The 12,849-nt window shown below is 35.7% G+C and overlaps 1 protein-coding gene across 1 annotated transcript; it reads right to left on the reverse strand.

Annotated features, from left to right (window-relative positions):
• Positions 1-657: 657 nt before the first annotated feature.
• Positions 658-4,469, reverse strand: LOC147077049 (uncharacterized). Its single transcript, XM_085940672.1, has 4 exons — positions 4,179-4,469; positions 3,319-3,447; positions 2,683-2,817; positions 658-1,559 (listed from the first exon to the last, which is right to left on the reverse strand). Exons 1-4 carry the CDS (start codon positions 4,344-4,346, stop codon positions 786-788), a joined length of 1,206 nt encoding a protein of 401 aa, XP_085796798.1. The 5' UTR covers positions 4,347-4,469; the 3' UTR covers positions 658-785.
• Between the last annotated feature and the right edge of the window lie 8,380 nt (positions 4,470-12,849).

The following is a 12,849-nucleotide window of genomic DNA, read 5'->3' on the forward strand; positions in this document are numbered from 1 at the left end:
TACGTGCGAGTAAGCTTCTAGGATTCATCATGCGACAATCCAAACCATTCAAGAATCCAAATGTCTTACGTACACTCTACGTCTCATTAGTTTGTAGCATTCTTGAATATGGGTCGATTATCTGGAGTTCTTATGAGGTTTCCTATAAGCTTATTTTAGAACGCGTCCAGAAGAAATTTCTTCGATGTCTTTGTTTTAAGGCATTTAACTATTTTCCTTTCGACAATTCGTCGAATGATTATTTTCCGACTGCCTTTCTACAAGGCATGCTTACTTTCCACTCTCTTGATTCTCGTCGGTCTCTTCTGCTCTTGAAACACTTTTGCTTGTTAGCGCGAGGGATGGTTTCCAATCCTGGTGTCCTAATAAATTTGAATTTACATGCGCTTGTCAGTTACCTACGTGGTCGTAGCCATGATTTATTCTGGATCGGAACCGTTTCCTCGTGTCAAGCCTATCAGGCACCATTAGCGAGTGGTGCTAGATTAGTAAATGCGCTCCCTAAAGGCATAGACATTTTTAATGATGTACTTTGCATTTTGTTTTTGAAACTTTATTTAACTGTATAAAATTGTATGTTTTTTGTTTTCAAATTTTATTTTTCTGTATTAAATTATTTTACTCCAGATCTTTAAATTTTTTTTTTCGGTTATTGTTATATTCTGTGTTCTCTTCTTCTCTCCTGTAAAGATGATATTTGTTGTAATGTGAATCTTATGTTGTGTACGTCTTGAATTTAGATTTGTTATGTCCACAATGTTTTGTATTCTTAAATAAATAAATTACTATAATTTACCATCGGCATGGCGTGTTCGTTTGTGTATCTTCAATTGCATTGACTGTATGCATGCATAAGAACATACATCGCACTTATACGGTTTTTCACCACTATGCCTCCTTTTATGCACTTTAAGATTACCTAGTAGCTGACAGGTATATGAGCAAACATCACATTTGTACGGTTTATAACCAGTGTGTTTTCTCTTGTGTAATTTAAGTGCACGTGACAATTGGCATGAATATGAACATATATCGCATTTGAACGGTTTTTCGTCGGTATGCGTCATTTTATGTATTTTAAGCCGCATAGGCATAGAGAATTTTTGTGAACAAACATTGCATTCGTATGGTTTTTCACCAGTGTGTGTTCTTTTGTGTATTTTTAAGTAACCAGCGGTCCTGCTTGTATATGAACAAATATCACAATTAAAAGGTTTCTCACCGGTATGTCTCATTTTATGGATTTTTAAGTCGTGCGACCTCCCACTCGAATAGGAACAGACATCGCATTTATAAGGTTTGGAACTATCTAACTTTTCCAGGTGTGTTATTTGAAATTCATTATGGATAATTTTGTGACTTCGAAGAGCACTGACGCATCCGAAAATTGCGTTACAAGTGTTACAAACAAAATTACGAGGAAAATGAATTACTCTTTTTAAATTAATTTGAACCACTTTTAGGGAGTCAGTTGTTTGCTGTTTTATGTTTTGTTCATCTATAGATATCTGAATCACATCTTTGGCTACGTCGGTTGAGGAAAATCGCTGTGTAGAAATCTAGAAAAACATCAGATTTTCCATTAAAAAATGTTTTTTATTTAATAAAACGCATTTTTTGTAGTACTTATTCCACTTTAAATCAATAAATTAGGACCGGTTTCGTCCGCCTCAGAGGAACATTTTCAACGTGTCAACATAACGTGCAACAAAAAATTTCTTAAATTTTTTTATTTTTTTTCATAAAATTTTTTAGACAAATCAAGACGTGGTCGTGGAGAGTTTTCGTGTTCTATCCGGTGTCCGGAAACTTGTACGTATGCAGTTCGCCGTATCATACACTTCACCGTGAAATACTATATCAGGTATGGCCGTATATTAAAAACCGTCCAACCTCTTTGGGTCGTATTGACATAAAATTCATGTACTTATAAATAAAACACAGTTCTTGTCGGTTTACACTTTACAGGAAGCCAGCAGCAAACAAATTTTGAAAAGGCCGATATACTGGACTATTAATTGTTAGGTTAGGTTAGGTTTAATTCTTGAATTAATGAATTATGCCAAAATCAGCTATGAAAAATGAATTAATGTTCATTTGAATGAAATAAAATTGGAGACAGTTCTCTTTCCAATAAGAAAGCTCACGGCGAACTGTGTACGGGGAAATTTACATTTCAGGACAATTTACACGTACCTAAAGCCTCAATTACATTGAGCTTCTTTACGAGCTGTTTATTGGCGAATTTACAATCTGCCTGTAAAGTCGCCCAGTGTAATCATCGAATAAGCTAATAAGCAGGTTGTAAACACTCTACCGAGAAAAGTTGAAAGCCGGTCAACTTTACACGCTACACGCCGGCGTGTGGGCCTACTGCGTCTGCGCAGTAGAGCCCAGTACTAACCTCCCGGTAAAAAAACGAACTACGTTCTGTCAAAATAGTCACTGGCTTGTGGCTTCTCAGCGAATGGAAAGTTTTGTGTGTAATCATCAAATCGCAGTAGCTGAATCGCCCGCTTTTAAATTCGCCAATAAACAGCTCGTAAAGATTGAGGCTTTACCGTTCTATATATATGAAGATTGGTATAATAAACAACAACAAAACAAACCATAATATAGCCGTGATCATTCTAATAGATTTGTTTTGTGTGATCTAAAGCGTTTAATAATTGTAATGGATACCTGTGAATTAAACATAGACGTAGTCGAGCTGTCGCCATATTTGTTTAGTGAAGAACGGCTTTCATTGGGGACTTGTATATTATTATGTGGAAAATCGACTTCAGCTTTTACTTCCACATCTGGTTTGATGTCCACCTACAAACAAAACAATAAGGGTTACTTGTAAATCAAACATAGGTACTATACCACAATATGCAATATAATGTCGATCGAATTTGATGGGCATGAAAATAAATAAACTAAATATCTAGCATAGTTTCAGCACATTCAAAGCTGTTGGAGGGATCAAAAATCGCTAGTAAAAACGCTACAAGCCATATGCGTTTTTTGAAAGCTAGATGCCTATCAAAAAATGCTAGATCTGGCAAGAAAAACTGATGATAATGTTGACAAATGGTACTGACAGTTGATAATAGTTACTAGGTCTGTCTTCTATAAGCTGCCGTGCCAGTTTCCCCCCACCCCTCACTTGAGCATCCATCTCGTTCCCGCCCATTGAAAACTTGCAACAGTTGAACGCGATGACACATGCTTATCATGTGACGTGTACGCCAGTTTATAGAATAGAAATAAGGTAGGTATTAGTATTATAGATAATAATTAAGGATATAGCTCGTATTTACATGAGGTTCTTACCTGTGAATCATTATATTGTATTGGCAAAGAATTCGAACATTCATCAAATAAGTGACAGTTTTTATCGGTGGATTTCGAGCATGGAGGATCGAATTCAATTTTTACTTCCACGTCAAGTTTGACATCGACCTACCAACAAAACAATATACATTATCATTGAGGCTATACTTCAGCTGGGACACGGTCTAAAACGATCGTGACTACGCGACGCGAAGATTGTGCAAATGACGCGTGCAGAACAATACACAATTTGTCATAAAAAGTCAACATGCGTCCATTTAATGTTATATTTATTGTTCTATTACTAATAATAATCATAATATATTCATTAACATGTTTTCTTTTTAAAATAAATGAGTAACTTTTTTTAGTCATCTTTACACGATTTAAGAATTAATTCCCCCGTCGCCATCACAAAACAAATTGACGTGTTCAACGCTCTACTTTCGCTCTCCGATTGCCAGCCTCATGTTAGAACTTGCGAGTTGAAGTCGCCCGGTCGACATGACGTCATATGACATCATTGTGACGTACTACCGGAGTGATAATAGCATTCGAGAAAATAACGCTACTAAAATACTGGCGTTATCCATTGTCCCCATACACAGATAGGTGTTTCAGCATATTAATATCTATGGTGAGCAGTGTGCGTTGAGCGGCTTGCCTCGAGCGTGTATTGGCTTACGTCACAATTACGTCATGTCGTCGGGTGACTTCATATCACCAGTTATAACATAGGCCTGCAGTCCGAAATTTCGTCGCACCTATAGTTGAAAAATATTTGACGTTTCACTGAAGTACCGCCTTAAACCGTATCAACAAAAATAACATTTTGTCATTACTTAACTATTAAAACTAACCTCAAAAGTAGAATCGAATGCCTCGTCAGTATTTTCTTCCTTAATAATCAGCAATTGCGATGTTTTCGTTTCGGCTTCCGGGCAGTGGAAATTATTACTGTCAAATGTATCATATTGCGGTGTTTCTGTATATAATTCAAAATCAGCCGGTTCAGTTTTAACGTCCATTTTTAATCGTTAAATAATATAAGGTGAGTTTTAGGTAGGTATTTAAGATGAGACTTATATATTAATCAAGTATGTCTACTGTCAACGCTGTATGAAGGATACACCACAAATGACATTTGACTCATAGACTAATATACCACAGCTGTGTTGCCATCTTTTTGTCAACGAAGATAGAGCGACGTCCAACAAAAATTAAGAATTTTTGTCAAAAACTATAATCTTTCTTTCGACCATGTCCGATCCTAATAGGATCATATGGGCCTCCACAGAGTAGAGGTTCGTTATGACATATTTTTTTTTACGAGATAGGGATGTCAGCCACTTGCTCAACCGATTAGGACCATACCCTGACACACACAAATTGTAAAACAATACGTGTACTTGCCAGACCCAGGATTCGAACATGGGACCCACGGCGTTATTGTCCAACGCTTAAGCCGCGTGGCCACCGTTGGCGAAAAAATATAATACCTAGTTGAAAATGTAAAAGTTTTTTTGTTTTTTCACTAATTCTGGGTCTTATTTTTTACCTATCCCAGTCGAAAACGTATTAGGTACCTACCAGCGAATCTAAAAAAATCTGTTTCGTTTCAAGGACGATTTTTGTTCTGACAACACTGCTCACTGTCTTATCGTCCCCTTATACCCCGTTTACACGTGCATGGATGTACTGTGCACAGTAAGAAAATGTATGGGGAAACATGTATTATCCTGAAGTTGACAAGTTGCGTGCATAAATCAAACAAGATTGGAAGATTCCAAATTGTGATGATTTATTACGCGCAAGTCAGATTATTTTCTATCTGCGCCTGCGCACTAGAGCGATAGGGGCAAATATGCCGGTAAAAAACGAACTACTCATTTAGAGCTTAACCAATTTTCAATACGACCTGTCAGATAGTATTATAAAATGACAACCTCGCGTCTCGCTTACTCTTGTATAATGAAATTGGAGAGACAGTCGGCACTTTTGCGTGTTAACAGCTATTGTCAGGATATTCCATGCGTACAGGCACTATTATTGCAGAACAGAGATTGGACTTCCTCCCTAACTGATTTTTGACATTTTACAGTAGAGCCTTGGATTATAGAAAAATATAGATAGAGCTATTGCATGTGTTTGTCCTTCAAAACATGACGAACTCACGCGAACTTCACGCTTCCTCCGCGACCCTTTCCTGGGTTATTCGTAAATATGTGTGACAGCGTGCGTGTCGTAGTGTTGCCAGATATCGAATATTTATTCGAATGTTATAATCTTACAAGCGATGTTTTTATAAATTATATTATGGCAACACTGGCGTGCTGGCTATGCACTTAAGGTGATGTCTCTAGGTAAAGTTGTTATCGAAAAATAGCTAGAAAAGTTTATTAATCGGTAGATATATATTCAAAAGTAATGAGAAAAATAAAATAAAAAATTAAGATGTATCGTGGAGTTCTATATACCAAAAATACGTGTCAAATTCGGTACATTTCTATCGGGTGGTAAGAATGAATGACATAAGATTTATTATCAAAATTACGATAAAAATATACCTAAATCTATTACCTAGCGAAACGCTAAACGTAAATTGGAATTTATTATATCCTTATATCTTTTTTTTCAAATTTAAAAAACATCGATTTAGAGGTTAGAAAGCACGCAATTAAAATCGAAATATCTCGGCTTACACGCAATTTATCGCGAATAACGCTTAGCGTTTCTATTAAAAATATTATTTATTAATTTTTACGGCAGTTATTTAAATTTAATATTGTATTTTTGTATATTAACGAATCGATAGAAATCGAAACCATAATAATTGCTCGAATTGGCAACATGCTGACAACACTAAGCCGACGCTTGGCCGTATAGTGCTGCCGTCGTGGAATTATTTGGAAACAAAATTTCTTCATACAAAATACACACACAACCATAACATGACGTTGAAAATGAAACTCACACATAGACAAGACAAAATAACATTATTTTTCTCTGAATCTTGGCAAAAATCAGTTTGTGTTAAACTTCTATGCGAAATTGCCATATGAATAAAAATAACTTAACAAATTAAAATTACAATATTTACTTAATATACGTAGGAACCTGCCTATATTCAAAATTTGATACTGAAAATTATTTTCAATTAGTATTTGCTTAAATTACAACTGTTTTTTACCATTATTTATGATAAAAATAAACAAATCTCGCATTTTGACATATTATGGCAGCACCATCAATAATCACCGCGCGCTTAGGCAACCGCCAATCAATTTTATCTTTTTATTAATTAATTGTAATAATTATAATTAATTATAAATTAATTAACTAATCAGTAACATTTTCGTTACTAAGTAGGTCGTGTGATTATTGATTGATTTTTGGTGAAGAAATCACACATTGTATGATTTTCTGCAACCAAAATTATTTTATTAGGTTATGTTGTAGCTACTGACGTTTGGCGTGTTGTTATTCTTTATGTTTTATGCATTTTTATATAATTTATGTTACTCAGTGCAAATTACGTGATATTGTTGTGATAAATTATATTGTGAGTGTTTAAATTACATCACATATTCAGTGTAGTTTAATTAAATAGTGAATACCAGAGGTGTGTGATAAGTGAATATAAATCTTTGTTACATATTGATCTAGTACCTATATTTTATTAATAATTATGGATGTGCCATGTGTAAGTGTTAAAAAATATAAGTCCTACACTAGAAAAAATACAAAACTATCTTAAACTACCAAAATATTGATGGAAAGTCGTGATGAATACTTTAGGAAACGGAAGTTAGTATCATCCAACACAGCCGTTGCTTGTGAACCAATTCCGGTGATAAATAGTGATGTATCCATCTCGGATGACCCAGACAATCTTCCAGTATTGACAGATGAGCACAATTATTGTGTGAGACTTGATAGTTGTGAAGACATTCAGAGCTGTTGGCCGAAAAAATTGAAAACGTATTCGGTATACGGTATATCGTATACGGTATTAAGTCAACATTGCATTTTGAATGCAGGTGTTGTGAGAAAACAGCGTCAGTATTAACTGAACCCCAAACGTCTACGATTAATACATCATTTGTTTGGGGATCTTTAAATATCGGGATTGGTTACAGTCAGGCACAGGAATTATGCGGTATTGTGGGAATTCCATTCATGTCTTCGGGAACGTTCCAAAGGCATGAAAAAAAAGTTAGCCAGTCATGGAAAACTCATTTGTGTGATCAAATGTCGAAGGATATAGAGATCGAGAAACAGTTGGCTATAGAAAATAATGAAATTGATGAAAAACACCCCTATATAACGGTCATTGTTGACGGAGGTTGGTCAAGAAGGAGTTATGGCCATAGTTTTTCTGCCAAATCCGGAGTGGCATGCATCATCGGAAAACGAACAGGAAAACTTCTTTACCTAGGTGTTAAGAACAAATATTGCCACATTTGTACCATCGCAGCCAATGAAAAAAAACCAGCTAAGAAACATGAGTGTAATATATCTTTTTCTGGACCATCGACAGGCATGGAGCAAACCATTGTAGTTGAGGGACTAAATTATATTTTTGACAAACATCAAGTATGGGTAAAATTTTTAATAGGGGATGGTGATTCAAGTGTATTTGCTAGGGTGCGTGAGAGAGCACCGTTTGGGTATAAAATTAAAAAAATGGAATGCGCGAATCACATGGTCAAATGCTACACTAGCAAACTTTATACGATGGTTAATAACGTAAAATACGATACGAAAAGCCGAAGCTTATTGCGGAAGGAGATTAAACGTCTCAAAAGTGCTGCACGATACGCTATAAAACGATGCGAAGGCAATATCACTCAGTTAAAGTTGGATTTGAAAAATGGACCCAATCATGTATTTGGCGAACACTCTGAGTGCCGTGCAGATTACTTCAAATAATTAAAAGTGTTGTTATTAGTCGGCTAAATCGTCAAAATCGTCTTAAGGCGAGACGTTTAGATTTCACTTCCAGGTATAAAAAACCAACTGTCCCTGTAAGCAACCAAGCTGACTGTGAATATGGCCCGCATGCTGCCGATTCAGATATTCCACAGTTGGACTTACAGGAGAAAATGAAAGAAATTATGGAATCTTTACAGGCTGGGGTTTCTTGCGATACAGATTGTAAGCAATTGCAGTTGGCGACAGTAGGGCAAAGTGAAAATTATTTGTGGATTGATGCCAGGCATAAACGTTTGACAGCATCTAAGTTTGGGAATATTTTCAAAATGAGAAATACGACACCACGGCATAATACTGTTAAAAATATACTTTTCCCAAGTGATATTGTGACAAAGGATATAATGTATGGCAGGAAGAATGAACGCACTGCTATTGCCTTATATGAAGCAAAAAACAAAGTCACTGTTATGCCTTGTGGTCTTTTTGTAAGAACGGAATTCCCATTTTTAGGAGCAAGCCCCGACGGTTTAATTGGGGAAAATGGGTTGATAGAAGTTAAATGTCTTCCGTCCATCGGTTCCAAACCAATTTTAGAGGCAGCATTACAAAACAATATATTATGTTTAACTATTGTGAACTCCGTACTTCACTTAAAAGAATCACATAATTATTGGTTTCAAATACAGGGACAGTTGTAGATTGCGAAGAAGGAATACTGTGATTTAATTGTATATGCCGACAGTGGAATCGAAATCATACGACTTTTGCCAGATCCACAGTTTGAGACACGTGTTCTACCGCGTTTGATAAGTTTTTATAATGATTGCCTTCTTCCAGAATTAGCTGATAGCCGTATCCAACGGGGTATGAGAATTCGCGAACCTGAGTTTATATTAAATAATTTGCAAACTAAAGCGAAGAAAATAAAAAAGTAATTTATGTTGACTTCTGATATAATTCTCGCAATAAATATGTCATAGTTTTCCTTGACATTTGGACATGGAATTTCGCGTATCCATAAAACTGATAGACTACGTAGTGCGCTCTTAGAAATCACAAAGGCCTACCGAGCAACTTCAACGGACGCGCTTCCGGTCCTGGCCGCATTCTTCCACTTGACCTGCACATACAGGTCAGCGGTCCGTCAACGAAGCTCCTCAAAGGTGAGGAGGCCGTTGTTGGTGACTTTCACCTTGCCCCGCCTCCTCGGCATGTTGCTGAAAAAGTAACCTGACTATACGTCTATTGACGCTTGACGCGGCATAGAAGACCTGGCAGCGACGGTGGAATGAATCAACCAAGGGCCGGCACACATTTTAATTTTTTCCAGACATTAAATGGCGATTGGAGATAACCAAATATCTGACTCCTGACCATCACACCGATCAATTTGTGATTGGACACGGTGGGTTAGCTGGCAAGCTCTTTGAGCTTGGACTTGTAAGCCGTCCGACATGTCCATGCGGAGGGGTAATTCAGGATGCCAACCACATCCTCTGGGAATGTCTTAGAATGTGCTCCCGAACGGGAGGAGATGCTCAGGTCGGTCCAACCAGCTGTTGGGCCCATCGGGCCGTCCGACTTGGTTGCTACTAAGGCCAATTATCCTGCATTTAAAAAATTTGCGGCGTCTTACTGCGGGCGTGAAGATCTCTACACGTAATTTTTGCTGTTCGTATGATTAGCTTCATTATTTTTTCATATATACAATAGAATTATTTTTATTTTAATAATTTCCTTGCGCTCTTCTCTCCCCGGAACTTTGCATTAGAAAGTAACATCTTTAAACTCAGTCAGAGCTCACTTTGAGCGTAGCAACCTTAGTCCTGGGTATCTTTTCCTAGGGCATTCCCAGCCTAAAACTGAACTAGATGCTTCACATCAACCAATGTAGGGCCACGTGATGGCTCGTGGGTTAACTTCAATAATATTGCTTATTATATATACTTCATTAGAATAAACAACTTCTTTTGTAGCTGTTTATGCATGCCATGCTTGTTTCGTGGATTTTCACGATGGTTTTCAGATTTTTCGTGTTCTATGCTTATAACGATATCTCATAATTATTATTAATTTACAATGCTATACAATGTAACCAATGATTTATTATATTCTAAAATGTTTTAATGAAAATAACTAGTGGAACTTTTTTATATAATTATATACCATATATAGTTAGTTTATTTAGTGGTTATTTTGGTTTCTTTGGCAATTCTTCCAGAATATATTCCTAGAATTGTCGGACTTGAGCGATAATAAAACGCATTTCTAATCTACGCATGCGTTTTACTATTTATTATACATGTTTTCCTGATATCGTCGCCTTGGAAGTGAATAGAGCTTCACGGATGTCATTTGTGTATTAGATTGTTTAGCAAATTTGATGGAAATCATGTTCCTGTAAAAAGATCAGTTATTTTTCTTCACCATAATAATAATTATAACCAATAAGTATTTCAAAAATTGTTTGGTCAAATAAAAACGTTTTTGAATTTTGTGTGGATTACCTCTATTCACTTCCAAGGTGAAGATATTCACCAAGATTTATTTTCAACACGTCTAGTATTCTCAATACTTTCTATAACCTGATTCCTAAACCTAGACAATTTTTCACAAACATGTGTTTGGATCCAGCGTGTCTATTCCTGAGACTATGTACGCAAGACGCTTCCCGCTGCTATCTAAGGAAGGTTTGTATCCAATTGTTGTAATTGTTACAATAAGTGCTATGTTTTAACAGCACTTTTCTTGGCAAAGCTAAACTTTCGAGCGAGATGACTGTTTAGACCAAGGGTTCCCAACCTCGGAACGCGACGGGTTTTCTGTGGGGTCGCCAGCTTATAAAGCTAAAAAAAATTCACTATAATGCAATTTTTATTTTGGGCAGAGAGGTGGTGGCGTTCTCATTGCTGTACGCTCCGACCGACCAGACAGTATATCTGTTGTTGACTGTCACTTTGCTGCAGCTATTGATGTCGTTATTATTCGATTACGGTGAAATGGGTCATTTTTCACTGTTACGTGTATTTTCCACCGCGATCGTCTCGCGATGCATATAATTCGTTATTTTCATACTTTGAAAACTTGCCAGTTGATAATTATTGTATAACCATCATTGGTGATTTCAATTTGTACTCATCTCATTTCTTATCCTGTATGAATCTCAAGCAGTTTTCAGAGATAAGAAATTGAGATACCCGGGGTTCCAGCGGCTAGCTCAGGTGTCCATCGAACCCCGGATTCACAAAAAAAAGATAAAAAAAGGATTTATATATGTTGGTAAAATTAAATAAAACACTAAGTCTTTCTCGTGCGGTCTTAGCGTTATATATTTTAATATTTGGTTGGACAACGTTACTTTATAGTCCATTACATATTTTGTTTTTACAATTAGTTACACAGGTCCGTACACGGTTTACAAAGGACGCTTACTAACTTTCTTTTTCAAATTCCCCGTACCCACGCCGTCCAGCAAAAAGGACTCTCGTGATTGGACATACGATTAAAGCACTTGCATCACAAAAAATGGAAGAAAGCGAAGTGTCTTAGCGATTTTATTTTCTTATATCATATCACGTGTATTATATCAAATCTTGTGACATTGTCAATGTTATCAATGGAATCCAGTTTTTACTCTTGGCAGACGATTTAAAATTATATGTGTCAATTCACAGTGAATTAGATTGTCACATATTACAAAATAACTAGTAGAACTTTTTTATATTATAATAAGTGAAGGTAATTCCATAAACAACGTTTTTTGTGTAATTGAATTTGATCAAATTATATACCTACAATATATTATAATATACTATCATAAAAATGTCAATACGATATAATAAAATATTGTACTTATTTAAAAAAATTAATAATTATTTGAATAAGTATATATATATAATAATATTATAGTAAGTAGAATATATTATATTCTTATAATATGTAAATGAATTTTTGTCTAGCGATTTTTTTCATCTGGCAATACTTGCAACTTATTATGGTAACTTACTGCCATCTGGTTGGAATCGACCAAAGTTTTTAGTAACAGATTTTTAGAAATTCATGGTAGATGCCTGTAAATATAAATAGATGGCGTGAAAGTCACATTATATGTGTAATTTAGGCCAAAGACATCGCCTTAAACATTACTCACTAAAATCGGCTCATGCGGAGGGCTTGAGTAGAGCACTTTTAAACTTTTTTTCGTCATTAATTTGAAAACTGTAAAATAAATATAGATAACAATATTGATTTAAATATAAGTGTGATAATGCATTGGTTAAATGCTTTATTTATGTGAAAAAAAATATTAAAAAGTATATTCTGTCCAAAGAGATTGACGACTCTTTTTGTTTCTGTCGCATATTTTATGCAGATAGGCTACTTTTGCACTAAGTAAAGTATTTAAAATCAGCACTATTTAAGTTATACCCTGTTTACACGTGCATGGATGTACTGTGCACAGTAAGAAAATGTATGGGGAAATATGTATTATCCTGCAGTTTGCAAGATTGCATGCATAAATCAAACAAGATTGGAAGATTCGAAATTGTGATTACCTTCGATTTATTGTGCGCAAGTAAGATTATTTTCGATATG

This window comes from Rhyacophila brunnea, unplaced genomic scaffold, assembly GCF_057557595.1.
Source record: "Rhyacophila brunnea isolate RB1 unplaced genomic scaffold, BYU_Rbru_1.0 scaffold_13, whole genome shotgun sequence".
NCBI classification, from domain to species: Eukaryota; Metazoa; Arthropoda; class Insecta; order Trichoptera; family Rhyacophilidae; genus Rhyacophila; species Rhyacophila brunnea.